The 16,567-nt window shown below is 37.9% G+C and overlaps 1 protein-coding gene across 1 annotated transcript in view; it reads left to right on the forward strand.

The window, feature by feature from the left end:
* Positions 1-16,567, forward strand: part of UVRAG (UV radiation resistance associated) — a 366,512-nt gene that overhangs the window by 227,752 nt on the left and 122,193 nt on the right. The window contains 3 exon segments of the mRNA XM_060160058.1: positions 1,663-1,750; positions 2,651-2,711; positions 11,066-11,231. Coding sequence (XP_060016041.1) covers positions 1,663-1,750; positions 2,651-2,711; positions 11,066-11,231 — 315 coding nt within the window.

Raw genomic sequence — 16,567 nt, forward strand, 5'->3', positions numbered from 1 at the left:
TTCAATGCCACTTTCATTTGTTCAACACCTACTGTGCTAGAGTCGGTTATGAGACCTCCTAGTATGTAGTCAGAATCGGAAGCATGGACACTGTTCTAGATTTCAGGGCCACAGCACTGTGACTTAATGTTTGAATCTCCTCCTCTTCCTGTCTTCTGCATTTAGTGCAGCTTACAGTTTTTCTTCAGTAACTCCTTCAGACTTCTGTTAGCTCTCTTGGCTGACCTCAACAGCTCCCAGGTTCTCTCTCTAACATCAGTCTCTCCAGTTTTCAGTTCATCCTCCATGTTGCTAGCAGACTTCTCCTAAAATACTATTTTTATTTTTATTTTTTTTGCGGTGCGCGGGCCTCTCACTCTTGTGGCCTCTCCCGTTGCGGAGCACAGGCCCCGGACGCACAGGCTCAGCGGCCATGGCTCACGGGCCTAGCCGCTCCGCGGCATGTGGGATCTTCCTGGACCCAGGGCATGAACCCGTGTCCCCTGCATCGGCAGGCGGACTCTCAACCACTGCGCCACCAGGGAAGCCCTCCTAAAATACTATTTTACCATCATTTTTTCTCTTCTTAAGAACCAATGGTGATTGTTTTGCCTCGCTGTCAAATAACCTTCAATAAAATGGCCCCATACAGCTGTAGCTAATTTCAGTCGCTCCGTGACATTCATTTAACAAATGCTAATAGTTTTTCCCGGTATTTTTTCCAGCACATGCTTAACTTGTTACCACCGCTGATCTTTTCCTCATCTTCACTCACTTTTCCTAGAAAGTCATCCCATCCTGCATTTTTCTTTAAGAAACCTTAGCAATTGAGAAACCTGAAAAGAACCTTGGAGATCATCTAATCCTCTCAGTTTGCAGATAGGAAAGCAAAGCTCTGGAGGTTACTCTGTCCATTTCACTAGGAAAGCAGGACTAAATCCCTTTAAGTCTTCAGTGCTCTTTGCATTGTACTACTTTAGATTCCACTTTGACCTACTGTTTCTCCTAAATTACCTCCTTTTTAATTGTTGACACAGCTGAGCAGGTAATATGCTCTACGGGTATTTTAGTTAGCTGTTGGTCATGTTTCTTAAATAGTTCAAGAAGAGCTACATCATCTCATTGCCACAGCTTTTTGCTTTGTCCTTTTTTTATTCTGTTATTTTTGTAATATGGCAGCAGGTTATTTTTTGAGGTAGTTATAACATCTGTAGTTGTAAATGAAAATAGAATACTTTTTTGAGGAAATACCATATGGATATTTCCTAAAAACAAATTGGCCTCAGGTTAAATGAGACCTTGGTCAGCTTACTGAGCCTCTCTAAATCTTGTTTTCTTGTTTGTACAATGGGTATAGTAATATCAACCGAGTAAGTTGTTATAGTAATTAAAGCCATTTGTGAAGCTCCTGGCATGTAGTAGTAGGTGCCCAGCCAGTGATTTTGTACGTTTCACATCTCTTAGCCTGGTGCTGGACACGTAAAATAGGCCTCAGTACAGTTAGCTTGATTGATAGTATTTAGTGATAGGTCATGACTCACGTTAGCTATTATTCTTGCTTCTACTTCTGTGGCCCAGTACAGACCATTAATCTTTCTCTCTGCATCAGTTAGGTGGAAATAACTGTGAGAAAGCATGCAAACATGTTTTTTTTTAACAAATGTGCTTTTTTTTCCTCATTAGAGAACTCTTTCTGAAGACTAATGCCCAGTTGACAATTCGTTGCAGGCAATTACTATCTGAGCTTTCCTACATTTACCCTATTGATTTGGTAAGTTTCAAATTTTCTGGGGGAAAAAAAAATTTTTTTAAGATGATTTCTGTTTGAAATTTTCTCTCAAAGCAAAAACTCATTGCTCTGGTCTTAATCATATGCTCTGTCATGATTCATTCAGAAGCTAATATTTATTTAAAAAGTAGATTTGGAATTAGTTGGCATTAGGTTCCACCATTTGATTTTTTTTCTATCAGTTTGGTGGTGGGGTGCACTCATCTTCATCTGAAAGAATGCCAAATTATTTCTGGTTTCTTTAGGACCTTTTCACTCAACCAAATTATCAGCTTTCACCATATCTGACACATAGATGCAGATACACGTGCATTGCTTTAAAAATATAACGGCTAATTAATTTATATTTATTAGTATTACCTAAGATATTCCTGAGGTAACTGTCAGGATATTAAGTTTCTGAATCTGGTTTCTTAGAGTAAATACAAATGTAACTGGTTAGGATTTTTTTTAGAGAACTAAATCTGCTAGATTTGGTGGTTTTGTTTTCTTTTTAATGAAAAGAGACTTAAAAGACTAATTTTTTGAGAGGAAACCTAATAGGATTTTAGGTTGCTCACAGAATCTTGTTAATTCTACTTAAAATTTTTCATTTATAGCTATGAATTGGTCAAACAATAGTTTTACGATTAAAATTTGACACGGTTTTTTGCTTAGATATGATGTTTTAAATGTTTCTAGTATAGAGAATTTGAAGTGTATATCAATGTACAGAATAGTATAATAAATCATCATGTACTCATCATTCAGCTTCAACAGTTTGGTTAATAATTTGAGTCTATGACAGTATTGTCTTTGAATTAATACTGACGTAAATTTTTTAGATTTAGAACTTCTTTATACATAAACAAAATTAATTTCATTCTTTGGTTGTATTTACAGAATGAGCATAAGGATTACTTTGTATGTGGTGTCAAGTTGCCTAATTCTGAGGACTTCCAAGGTATTTTATGTCTTATACTTCTAAAGATTTGGTATAATGTATGGGTATGTTGCAGGGAAAAAGAGAGATAGCTTGAAATGTTGGTTGCCTGGCACTTTATCCAGAAGGGTTTCTGGACCTTCTGTCCCTTCCCAATTGTAAGTATATAGAGTCAGATTCCCTGATGGAAGACTTAAGAGGATATTTGGTCTAGTCATGAAAAAACAAAAAAAATGTTGAACTTTCTATTTGAAAGTAAAAGAAAATACTTTTTGAATGAGCTTTGAGAAAATCAGACAGTAGGATTCTCAAGAATACTAATAATATCCCTGTCCTTTTGGTTTGATTTTTCATGAAAAATTTGTGTTGGGAGCAAAGCAATAAACATTAATTTGTTCTATTTAGAAAACCATATTTCTGCTGATGTAAAATGTATTTGAAAATTTAATTTTGTGACATTCCCACCCCCGTAGGTTAAACTTGTTATACTGTCATTTCTGTCCTCTTTTAACTAAAATAAATTTACATTAACGATGTTATAGATATGATTCATAGTAATTGCTATATTTAAAAATATTTTTCCTAATCCCTTTACCAGTATGCCAGAGAAAAGAACTTATTTTATTCGGCATATTGGTTAGAAAGATTACTTTTATTGTTAGCAAAGTGGGTTCTTTTCTCCTAATATAAACAATGCTTTGAGGACTGTTAAGTAGTTGTGTAGATTAGTCCCAAAGCTAGCACATTAATCTATTTGGGAATAAGTTATTCAAGAAGAAAGCATTACTAGTTCTGATTGGGACTTTCTTCCATTTCCCTATAAAGAAAATGTTATTTGTGGTCCTTTAACATTTAAGACTCTTTTAATATATTACCTCCTTTGTCCTTTACAACAAGACTTACAAGTAGTTGGGACATAAGAAGAGTGATACAAATGAACCTAGCTATGAAACAGATACAGAATCAGGGACACAGAGAATAGACTGGTGGTTGCCAAGGGGGAGAGGAGTGGGATTTTGGGATTAGCAGATGCAAACTGGTATATATAGAATGGACAGACAACAAGTTCCTACTGTATAGCACAGGGAACTATATTCAGTATCCTGTGATAAACCATAATGGAAAAGAATATGAAAAAGAATGTAAATATATGTATAACTGAGTCACTTTGCTATATAGCAGTAATTAATACAACATTGTAATTCAACTATACTTCAATAAAAAATAAATTAAAAAAAAAAGGAAGAGTGATTAAAACAGGAATGGGAAGACCTATGTTTGAGTCCTGGTTCCCCTTCTAGAAACCATCTATTTTGGAACAAGTCATCTAAGCTTTGGGTTGATTTTCTAATTGATAGTATGAGCACATTAGTTCATGTACTACCTGTTTTACATGATTGTTAAGATTTTATTTAAGGGCAAGACATTTTGCCTTATGAGGAAGGTGGTATAATCTCATTTTACAATGTGTAAATGAGCTATTTAGTGACTTGCATGAGACCACAAAAGCTAAGCAATGATCTTGCTGGGATTTGTCTGGTTTCCATTGTACAGTGTTCCCTCTAATCTCTGTAAGTCATACAGATGTGCTTTGGTGTTAATTTTAGGTGTTACTTTTATGTTATGGTGTCTTGAAGCTCATGACACATCTTTTCCCCCATTCTTTCATTCCTTCGTTTATTTAATAAACCTATTAAGTACCTTGAGCCCTGTGTCAGGTTGCAGGGATACAGAATATTCATTTATTGAAAAAAGTATCAGTTGAGCATCTGAATGCCAGACACTGTGCTGTGTTTTGAGGATATAATGATGGAAAAAGCAAATATATTCTCTTCTTTCATGGAGCATACAACCTATTGAGGGAGACAGGCAATAAACAAGAAAATAAGTATTTAAAAAGTGTTTAATAAAGGAATACACTATCTTAGAGAATAGGGGAACCAACTGTAGATAAAACAGTCAGAGAAGACCTGTCTGAGGAGGAACATTTAACCCAAAATCTGAAGGCTGAAAGGAACCAACTACACTACAGCTGGGGGAGGAGCAGTCTTAGAAGAGGGAGCGGTCATGATGGAGGATATGGAGGAATGGGCTTGATATATCTGAAAAAATTCAGGGGGAGGGGCATGGGAGAAGATACCTGTATTTTGGGCAGATCATGTAATCTCTCAGAGCTTAATTTCTTCACCTGTAAAATGAGGTAATATTTACATCTTAAATTCATTGTGATGATTGAGATTGCATTTGAAAGGGCTTTTCATATAGAAGGCACTCAATAAATGTAATTGGAATTAGTTGCAAGAGAGAGGAAGGAAGGAAGGACAGAAAAGACCAGAGCAGCCCTGTGTAGCTGGAGCATAGTGAGAAAAGGGAAGGAGTTCCATCAGAAGAGGTAAGAGAGTCAGCCAGGGCCTTGAGGCCACTGGAAGGAGTTTCTATTTTATTCTCAGTGGAGTGGGAAACCCCTGAAGGGCTTCAAGAAGGGGGATGATATGAGTTGATTTATGTTTTTTAAAAGTCACTCTGGCTGCTAAATACAGAATGATCTGAGAGGCGGCAGCAAGAGAAGCAGGGCTATCGGTATTGGAGTATCGCCTTAATTCATTCTGGGATGTTTCTTGATTCTATTTTTGTTTTCTGGAGGTGATTTATTTCCTAGTTTTTCCTAGCTTTTGTTTGCTATCTATACTTAGTATGCCCAACAAGCTGAATACATTCCTTCTTCCCTTAAAAAAGTTAGTTTAGCTTTCAAGTGCAGTTTTTACTGCTAAAACAATGAAATGGGAGATAAAATGACATAAATATTTAATTCTACTCTAAGGCCCTGTTTACTTCCCATGACTCCTAGGAATCAGAAATTTTAAGCAGCACATATGGTAGTATTGGACTTTAAAATCTTACGTTGGCATCTGTAAGGCACTTCCAGGTACTAAATTTACTGAGTGCCTTGTGTGTGTCATTTACGGTGTCAGGTGCTGGGAGTATACAAAGGGGACCAAGGCATTGATCCCACCTCCATGAAACTTCAGTCCACTTGAGGTTAACGAGGCACTTAGAAGTTTATACCAGGTACATGGGACTCAGAGAGTGGGAATAATCAGGTCTGTCAGGAGGGAATCAGGAAAATCTTTATAGAGAAGATGATACCTGAGGTATTTTAAAAGATGAAATAGTATTCCCCTTTTGAAAGAAGGATGGGACATTTTAGGTTCGGTGAGTAGAAATATGGTAACATGGAACATCATACATGATGCTGTCTTGTTTATTTAATTCTCACCACTGTGAGAGTTAATTCCTTCTGTGAGGGAAAGAGTTATACTCAACATTTTTTTTTAAAGACAAGAAAATTGCAGCTCAGAGAGATTAGTTAATTTTTCCGAAGACTCATACTAGCCAGTGGCAGAGCTAAAATCATCCCTGGTCGGCCTGATTTTAAGGTCCATATTATTCCTGTCATGATGCAGTTTTCTTCCTTGTTTTGAATAATAACCTCTTCCAGACTTCTGACAACTTTTAGTGTTCTGTAGCAGCTGCATTCTTAGTAAGACTCTAGTGAGAGAACTCTAAACCGGTTATTCTGTTATATTCATGAGATTTTGCTGGGATAGACTTTACATTGTATGGCTTGATACTGTTTGGGAAACTCCTCCATAGTGACCCAACACTTATTGTGCTCTTCTCCTCTTCTAACTGGGTAAGTTTCAGTTAGAGTATTCCAGAGAGACTGGGACACAACGGGAGAAAATTGTCCAGTGAAGGGTATTCATTTGAGTTCCATTGACTGAGACATTTCTCATCCAAAAATAAAAAAAAAAAAGAAAACTGTTTGTGTGTGTTTTTAAGTAATCCATAACATGAGAGCCTTTCGTGGTAATGAGACCCAGATTTCCTTCTGTGTCTGTATCCCTTCATACAGGCATGATTTCTTGGAAAGGAGAGTCCATATGTCAAACAGTGTCTCATTGAGAACATGGAATGATTCCATAGATGCTGTGGCAATGATTAGAGTCTTAAATATTTTGTCCTGTCTGGATCAGTGGGTGCATGGTTCCTTACCAAATCAGCTGCCTCAGTGATTGGGAAGGCAGGATGGTAAGAGCTTTTAGATCACTTATTGTACTTGGATGCATTTGAATATTAATAGTTTGTCCAACATATAAGTCAGAGGGACATTTGAATGAATTTATAATGTTGTCATGGCCATTGTGGGTTTGTGGAATCTATTATCATAACAATTACATAAAAGATTTAATTATAAAAATTACTGCAGCCCCGAGTAGAGACCTACATTTAAAAAACAAACCAGGGCTTCCCTGGTGGCGCAGTGGTTGAGAGTCCGCCTGCCAATGCAGGGGACACGGGTTCGTGCCCCGGTCCGGGAAGATCCCACATGCCGTGGAGCGGCTGGGCCCGTGAGCCGTGGCCACTGAGACCGCGCGTCCGAAGCCTGTGCTCCGCAGTGGGGGAGGCCACAACAGTGAGAGGCCCGAAAAACCAGAAATATTTATTATGAGGAAACTGCAGAATTTTGTTGTTTGTAAGCCCCTTAAAACATTGTTTTAATAAGGGCTTTTTCACTTACCTGAGTCTACAGTTTATTCCTGTTCCTCCCTGAACCCTCCCACTCCCCCTCTAACTTCTTTTCACCAACAGACCTATCATCTGTGACCTTTCTAACCCCCAGAGCAGCATAAGGAATACAAGCCTCTGCTCTTCATTAGGTGTTAGGGGCGTCATTAATACTTACTGGAAAAGCACACCCCAGAGAGCCAGGTTTTGGCTTTGGCAGGTAAAAAGCCTTTTAGATCTTGGAATGCTGGAAACCTTAAACCTTTTAGTTTTTTTAGCTAAAGTGATTGGCAACAGAATGTGACATCTGAGGTTTCGTGGCCAGCAATAGCCATAATTAACCACATGAGCTCACATTTTCCCACTGGAGGTACAGTGGTCTTGGGGTGATGAAAGTGACTTCCCTACCAGGAGGTGGTTTTCCTTTTGAGGGTATTGGAATACCCTTGGGCCCTGTAATGCCTTACCCGTGGTCCTTTTAAAATGCTTTTTAATATAAAACTTCAATATTGGAAATCCAACACCACAGTGTTTAACTGCGAGGCTGTGACAGAGCACTATGGCCTGGAATAGGAAACAACCTAGGGTTTTTAATGGGTGGAGTGGGGAGTCTTGTGGTGGAAACAATGGTGAGTGTGAACAACTAGAATCAAAACTGATTTCCAGTATTACCCAGTTTTCCGTTTTTGCTATTTCTTTTTGGTTTTTGATGTACATATATAAGATTCTCTTAGAGATGCCCTTTTATGTTTAAATTTAATCAAAATTGTTTTTTGTTGTTGTTGTTTTTTTTTTTTTTTTTTTGCGGTACGCGGGCCTCTCACTGTTGTGGCCTCTCCCATTGCGGAGCACAGGCTCTGGACGCGCAGGTTCAGCAGCCATGGCTCACGGGCCCAGCCGCTCCACGGCATGTGGGATCTTCCCGGACCGGGGCACGAACCCGTGTCCCCTGCATCGGCAGGCGGACTCTCAACCACTCTGCCACCAGGGAAGCCCTGTTTTGTTTTTAATTAATTAATTTTATTTATTTATTTTTGGCTGCTTTGGGTCTTCGTTGCTGCATGCAGGCTTTCTCTAGTTGCGGCGAGTGGGAGCTGCTCTTCGTTGCAGTGTGCAGGCTTCTCATTGCGGTAGCTTCTCTTCTTTAAGCTGCACAGGCTCTAGGTGCACAGGCTTCAGTAGTTGTGGCGCACGGGCTTAGTTGCTCCGCAGCATGTGACATCTTCCCGGACCAGGGCTCAAACCCGTGTCCCCTGCATTGGCAGGCAGATTCTTAACTACTGCGCCATCAGGGAAACCCACAAAATTGTTTTGATTATTGGAAGGAGATGGTGTTAGAAGACCAGTTTCCGTTCTTTTAATATATATGTGGATGTAGTCCTCGAAATAGGCAAACTTAATTCTTTAGTATTACCCTTTTAGTAATACGGAAAACTGGAGATGCTTGAGTGTTTAGCTTTGGATAGATTTTTTAAACTATAGTTTGCACTTGACCTATTTTGGGCAGGCTAACTGAGAGGCATTCTGATTTTTGGAAGTTTTCAAATCCTTTTCTGTCAGGTCACATACGAAAGGAAAAGCTTACTTACTGTAAGGACTTACTGTACAGTAAGCTTACTTACTGTAAGTTCTTACAGTTCTTACTGTAAGAGCTTACTTACTGTAAGTTCTCTTTTTCTTCCTCTCCCCTCAAAAGAAGGTTCTGAAGACCAAGTCCTTTTACTGATAGAAATATTTTAAATTTGATAAGCCCTATTCTTTAGAGAAAGCAGGAGGCAGGATTCAGCAACATCTGATGGAACTCACCATCCCAGCTGTGCTTCCAGGGATAAATATTTGGGGGGCTGGGGTGTAGATAGAATTCTCTCTCCCACTCCATCACTCATAGTTTTTACTTATATGGCTTTGACCAAGTCACTTATGCTACGTGAATCTTATTTTTCTCATTTCTAAGTTGATAGCATCAGATGCAGTGATTTCTAAGGTTTCTCTTGGCTCTAATATTATATATGATGATTAAATTATAATGTAATGCATTTACAATGTAATGTAATTTCAGTCTCTAAGGTAGTCTGATATACATATTTCAACAGTAGGAAAGTATTATAGTACTGTGAGTCTGGGCCAAGAGCACATGGTCTCTAAAAATAGGATTCTCGTCAGTTAGGGCATGCCCAGTAGTCAGTTGAAAGGAATGCTGTTTGATTTTTTTTTTTCATCAGTTTGATTTGAGAGAACATGTTACCAAGGAGTTTTTATGTGTTCTTTGCCCTTACTAGAAAAGTGTGAAGAAACTAAGATAATACACGTGTGTTATATGCTTGGTGTGTTCTAGGCTCCAAAGTTAAAAATTGTTACATTCCACAGTAAAGTTCTGCGACAGTATGGTAGAGTGCTTAAAGACAGAGGCATCCGTGTCAGGTCAACCCACATACTAGCTGTCTTAGTTTGGAGAGGTTCCTTAACTTCTTTGAACCTTATTTCTTCATCTATAAATTGAATGAAATAGCATATAAAACGTGCCCAGTTTATTAATTGTTGATGAATGAATGACTATCAGAAATAAAGCATCATGGTCAATTCCTGGCAGAAAAAAAAAGTGTACAATAAAAGTTACCTATTTTTACAGTATGATCAAGGAATCTGCTTTGGTAGTCAAGGGTGGAGAATGCACTGAGTAGTATACGGCTATAGTAGGGGTCCTACAGTAGGAAGGTAGTGCTTAGATAACCAAGTTTAAATATAAAAAAGAAGAATGTGGAAAATATTACTAATAATTGAAGTTAAAGGTACTCTTAAAAATCAGGAAATACTCAAGCCAAGGTCATCTCAATCATTTCAGCCTTTCTCTAGCCAGATGTATTCCAGATATGTGTTAAATGTGTGTATGTGTGTGTGTGTGTGTGTGTGTGTGTGAGAGAGAGAGAGAGAGAGAGAGAGAGAGAACTTTTTAAAGTATTTTAAGAATATTGTATACCAAGCAGTTACTTTTTCCTTACCCCTGGGGCAAGCTTAAAACTTTTTATTGTATTACCCTCAGTTCTGGGTACCTGAATGATTATTTGTCGCTTGGTAGGCAGTAGCAGAAATCTAGATGTTGAGTTAAAAATCTGTGACTTCTTAAAAGATACATACTTACGTTTGACTGTAGGAGACATGTATTTTTTCCAACAGTTGCTTCCACACAAAAATTGCATAAATAGAATATATATGAACAGTGTGGTTTTTGACCTTTTACTATTTAAAACATTTTTTTCTCCTTATCCTATCTCAAACTTCACAGACTTAAACAATGCTGTCTTTATGAATATTGAGAACATACCCCATAAGGATGCACTGTGCTGTTTCACTTCACCTTGGAATTAATAACGTTGTACAACAGTACAGCTGTTTTGCTTATAAAGTTGTTAACGAGTAAAATGTAAAATGTTAATATAGATGTAATGTTTAAACCTCTGAAACTAATTTTTGCATTGTATAATAGACTCAGGTATTATTTTTGCCCTTAAAAATGCTGGGAAAGAGAGTAATGGAGATTTGAATGCAGTAAGAACTCTTAAGATTATATATCAAATTTTAATCTCATCACATTAATTATTGGGGAATAGTTTTAAATGTAGTAGATGAAATTTCAAATCTTATTAATGTGTTTAGATTTCTATAAAATTCATATAATTTAGATAGGTGAATAATATTTTATCAATTATTTCTTATAAAATCTCTCTTGAAATTGATTTATTATGATCTCATAGGTACATTTATAAGGTAAATAGTTATTTTCTATTTCTCTGTTTTTGAATTTACAGCAAAAGATGATGGAAGCATTGCTGTTGCCCTTGGTTACACTGCACATTTAGTATCAATGATTTCCTTTTTCCTACAAGTGCCCCTCAGATATCCTATAATTCATAAGGGATCGAGATCAACAATCAAAGATAATATTAATGACAAGTTGACTGAAAAGGAGAGAGAGTAAGTATCCTTTTAAAATATTCTTTTAACATTAAGGCAGTATGAAGCATCAACTGTATTAAAAATATAAAATGTGACCTAGATTGTGGTGATTTTTGTATATCCTTTGTAAAGTGCTCCATTTCTTTAAAATAGAGTGTAGTCAAAATTGCTGTTGATAGCAAAATTGACTCATTCAAATTTAATTTGCTTTTGTGAGGTAAGTATCATATACTCTGCAAATATTCATGTAATATCTGTTGCCGCTAGTCACCAAATGAAATGCTTAAAGGTTTGTCAGAGAGACAACCAGGAAAAAGATAAAAGACTTAACAGCAGATTGTACATATCTAAAAAATGGGTTTGTGAACTGGAAGATAGCCCAGGAGAAAATACCTGACCAGGCACAAGTACAAAAGAGATGGATTTATCGAAAAGTGCTAGACATATGTAGGACACAATAAAAAGTCTAATATACATACAATTGGAGTCACAGAGAGGGAGAAGAGAGCACACAGGGTAATTGTAACATTTTAAGAGATAATGACAGAGTTCAAATTTGACAAAAGACATCAAGCTATAAGTTCAAGAAGCATTAAATACAACACAGAATATGTTCAAAGCAAACATACTTAGGGGAATTATAGTGAAATAGCTGAAAACCAAAGAGATAAAGTGAAAATATTAAAATTACCTAGAGAGAAAAGAGATTTGCCTCAAAAGAGCAATAATAAGGCTGAAAGCTAATTTCTTAAGAGAAACATTGGGAACCGGAGATGATGCAGTGACTTTTTTTTTTTTTTTTTTTTTGCAGTACGCGGGCCTCTCACTGTTGTGGCCTCTTCCGTTGTGGAGCACAGGCTCCGTACGCGCAGGCTCAGTGGCCATGGCTCACGGGCCCAACCGCTCCGCGGCATGTGGGATCTTCCCAGACGGGGGCACGAACCCGTGTCCCCTGCATCGGCAGGCAGACTCTCAACCACTGCACCACCAGGGAAGCCCTGCAGTGACATTTTTAAAGCATGTAAAATGATACTGCCAACTTAGAATTCTGTATTCAGTGAATTATCCTTCAAAAGTAAAGGCAGGGGACTTCCCCGGTGGCACAGTGGTTAAGAATCTGCCGCCAGTGCAGGGGATATGGGTTTGATCCCTGGTCTGGGAAGATCCCACATGCCATGGAGCAACTAAGCCCGTTCACCACAACTACTGAACCCCATGTGCCTACGGCCCGTGCTCCACAACAAGAGAAGCCACCACAATGAGACGCCCGCGCACCACAATGAAGAGTAGCCCCCACTCGCCGCAACTAGAGAAACCCCACGCAGAGCGATGAAGACCCAATGCGGCCAAAAATAAATTAATTAAAAAAAAAAAAGTAAAGGCAAAATAAAGACATTTCAGACTATCAGTACTGAGAAAACGCATCTGAGCAGACCTATACTAAGGGAAATACTAAAGGCAGAATAAAAATAATCTAGCATAGAAACATGGAAATGCCTCTCCTCCAGAAATTCTGATTCAGTTTATAAGCCCAGACATGAGATATATTTTTCTAAAGCCCCTGAAGTGACTGTAATGTGCAGCCAGGTTTGAGAACCACTGTTCTACTGATGGATTGCGAATGTTGTGTTCGTGGGCGTGAAGAAATGAAATATCCTCCACTCTATTTAGGAAACTGCAAGAGAAAAGGCAGGAAAGGTGAGCATCAGTGGAAGAATTTAGTACTGTATCTGGTAGGGCTTGTAAGTGGAGGGCTGGGAGCGTGTGTATAGTTCTATTCAGTTCCTTTTCAAAGGCATTGATTACTTTATAGCCCAAGTATTATTTTCAATTTCAAAACCTTTTATTTAAAGAGAGCCTGAAATATATATGTTTGACAGAAGGGGACATGAGTATGGTTTCTTTCCTCTTTTTAAAAAATTGAGGTGAAATTCACATAACATAACTTTTTTAAAGTATACAATTCAGTGGCATTTAGTATCTTCATGGTATTATGTAATCACCACTTCTATCTAGTTCCAAAACATTTTCATCACCCTGAAAGAAAACCCTGTATCTATTAAGTAGTCACTCCCTGTTCTCCTACCCAGTAACCCCTTTCTTCAGTCCCTGGCAACCACCCCATTTGCTTTCTGTCTCTATGGATACCTCTTCTGGATATTTCGTATAACTGGAATCATTTACGACATGTAACCTTTTGTTTAGGGTTTCTTTCACTTAGCCTAATATTTTCAGTGTATCCACGTTGAGCACAATCAGTGCTTCATGTACTTTTATGGCTGAATAATATTCCATTGAATGTATATACCACATTTTGTTTATGCATTCATCTATTGATGGGCATTTGGGTTATTTCCACTTTTTGGCTGTGATCATTCATGTACAAGTATTTGCTTGAGTATCCATTTTCAGTTCTTTCGAGCATATAACTTGAAGTGGAATTGCTGGGTCATATGGTAATTCTATGTTTAACTTTTTGAGGCACCACCAAACTGTTTTCCACAACAGCTACACCAGCTTACATTCCCTGGTATAAAGTGGTATACATATCATTGTGCTTTTGATTTGTATTTCCTTAATGACTAATGATGTTGAGCATTTCTTCATGTTCTTGCTGGCCATTTGTATATCTTGTTTGGAGAAATACCTACTCAGATTTTCAGCCTGTTATTTTTCCTTTCAGTTTTATTGAGATATAATTGATATACAGCACCATAAAAGTTCAAGGTGTACAGCATAATGACTGACCTATATACATCATGAAATGCTTACCACAGTAAGTTTAGTGAACACCCATCATCTCATGTAGGGAAAACAATTAAAGAAACAGAAAAAAATTTTTTTCCTTGTGATGAGAACTCTTAGGACTTACTCTCTTAACCACTTTTATTTATAACATTCAGCGGTATTAATTATATCAATCATGTTGTATGTTACATCCCTAGTACTTGTTTATCGTATAACTGGAAGTTTTTACCTTTTGACTGCCTTCATACAATTTCCTCCCACCCCTTACCCCTCCGCCTCTGGTGACCATAAATCTGATCTCTATTCCTATGAGTTTGTTTGGTTTTGAAGTACAGTTGACCTACAACACTATGTCCTGGTAACAACATAGTGATTTGATTTTTCTGTGCATTTCAAAATGATCACTACAATAAGTCTAATTATTGTCACCATACGAAGATATTACATAATTAAGACTATACTCCCCACACTGTACAGTTCAAACCCGTGACTCATGTAATTTATAACTGGAAGTCTGTACCTCTTAATCTTCCTCACCTCTTGCCCATATTTTTAATTGGGTTGTTCCTGTTTTCGTTGAGTTGTAAGACTTCTTTGTATATTCTGCATACTAGACTCTTATCAGGTAAATCATTTGCAAGTATTTTCTCCCATTCTCTAGGTTGTTACAGTTTAAGGCCTAAAATTAAGGTCAGTATTATGTGCTGCCTGGATATCTGGTGAAACCAGGAGGGCCTTGAATAGTCCCTCCCAACTCTGCTCCCATGGATCAGGCCCCCTATCCAAACAACCCTCTTTATTCAGGGGTCTAGGTAGTCTCTGCTTATTCCTGAGTAGTAAATTTCAGTTCCTTGCCAGATGGGTAATTATGGAAACAAACCAATCACATCCTCCCCTGGGAACCAATCATCACCACTCTGTCCTTTTCATACTACAGAGCCTGCCACCCATAGCTCCTGGTTGTTCGCTCTCTTCTCAAGTGTAACCCCATGTGAGTCTGTGTGGCATGCAGTGTCCTCCTCCCCTGGGATTTGAGTATGTGTGACCAGTAATATGCTTTTAATCTCATATGTCCAGTGTCAGATGTTGAGTGTTCAACCATCCCCATGACCCTAGGGGTCTCTTATCAATGGGGTGAATAAGAGGAGATTAAAATAGTTGTTTTACTTTCTTTATAGTGTACTTTGATGCATAAAAGTTTCGGATTTTGATCAGGTCTAATTTATCTATCTTTTTTGTGTGTGTTTGTTTCTAGAGCTTTTGGTTTCATATCTAAAATCCATTGCTAAATCCGAGCTCATGAAGATTTACCCCTTTGTTTTCTTGAAATAGTCATAGCATTTTATCTCTCATATGTAGGTCTTTGACCCACTTTGGGTTAATTTTTGTATATGTTATGGCTTAGGGGTCCAACTCCATTCTTTTACATTAGGATATCCAGCTGTATCTGCATCATTTGTTAAAGAGACTATTCTTTCCTCATTGAATGGCTTTGGCACACTTGTTGAAAATTAATTAGCCATAGAGTATTTCTGAACTCTCAGTTCTAGTCCACAGGTTCATATGTCTATTGTTATATATCAATTCCACAATAAACTCTGAAATTGTGAATGCTCCAACTTTGTTCTTTTTCAGTACTTTTCTGGCTATTCAGAGCCCTTTGCAATTCCATATGAATTTGAAGATCATCTTTTCTATTTCTGCAAAGAGGGCCTTTTTTTTTTTTAACATCTTTATTGGGGTATAATTGCTTTACAATGGTGTGTTAGTTTCTGCTTTATAACAAAGTGAATCAGTTATACATATACATATGTTCCCATATGTCTTCCCTCTTGCGTCTCCCTCCCTCCCACCCTCCCTATCCCACCCCTCCAGGCTGTCACAAAGCACCGAGACAATATCCCTGTGCCATGCGGCTGCTTCCCACTAGCTATCTACCTTACTACGTTTGTTAGTGTGTATATGTCCATGACTCTCTCGCCCTGTCACAGCTCACCCTTCCCCCTCCCCATAACCTCAAGTCCGTTCTCCAGTAGGTCTGTGTCTTTATTCCTGTCTTACCCCTAGGTTCTTCATTACATTTTGTTTTCTTAAATTCCATATATATGTGTTAGCATACAGTATTTGTCTTTTTCTTTCTGACTTACTCCACTCTGTATGACAGACTCTAGGTCTATCCACCTCATTACAAATAGCTCAATGTCGTTTGTTTTTGTGGCTGAGTAATATTCCATTGTATATATGTGCCACATCTTCTTTATCCATTCATCTGATGATGGGCACTTAGGTTGTTTCCATCTCCGGGCTATTGTAAATACAGCTGCAATGAACATTTTGGTACATGACTCTTTTTGAATTTTGGTTTTCTCAGGGTATATGCCCAGTAGTGGGATTGCTGGGTCATATGGTAGTTCTATTTGTAGTTTTTTAAGGAACCTCCATACTGTTCTCCATAGTGGCTGAACCAATTCACATTCCCATCAGCAGTGCAAGAGTGTTCCCTTTTCTCCACACCCTCTTCAGCATTTATTGTTTGTAGATTTTTTCATGATGCCATTCTGACTGGTGTGAGGTGATACCTCATTGTAGTTTTGATTTGCATTTCT

This window comes from Lagenorhynchus albirostris, chromosome 9 (genome assembly GCF_949774975.1).
Source record: "Lagenorhynchus albirostris chromosome 9, mLagAlb1.1, whole genome shotgun sequence".
In the NCBI taxonomy this organism is placed as follows: Eukaryota; Metazoa; Chordata; class Mammalia; order Artiodactyla; family Delphinidae; genus Lagenorhynchus; species Lagenorhynchus albirostris.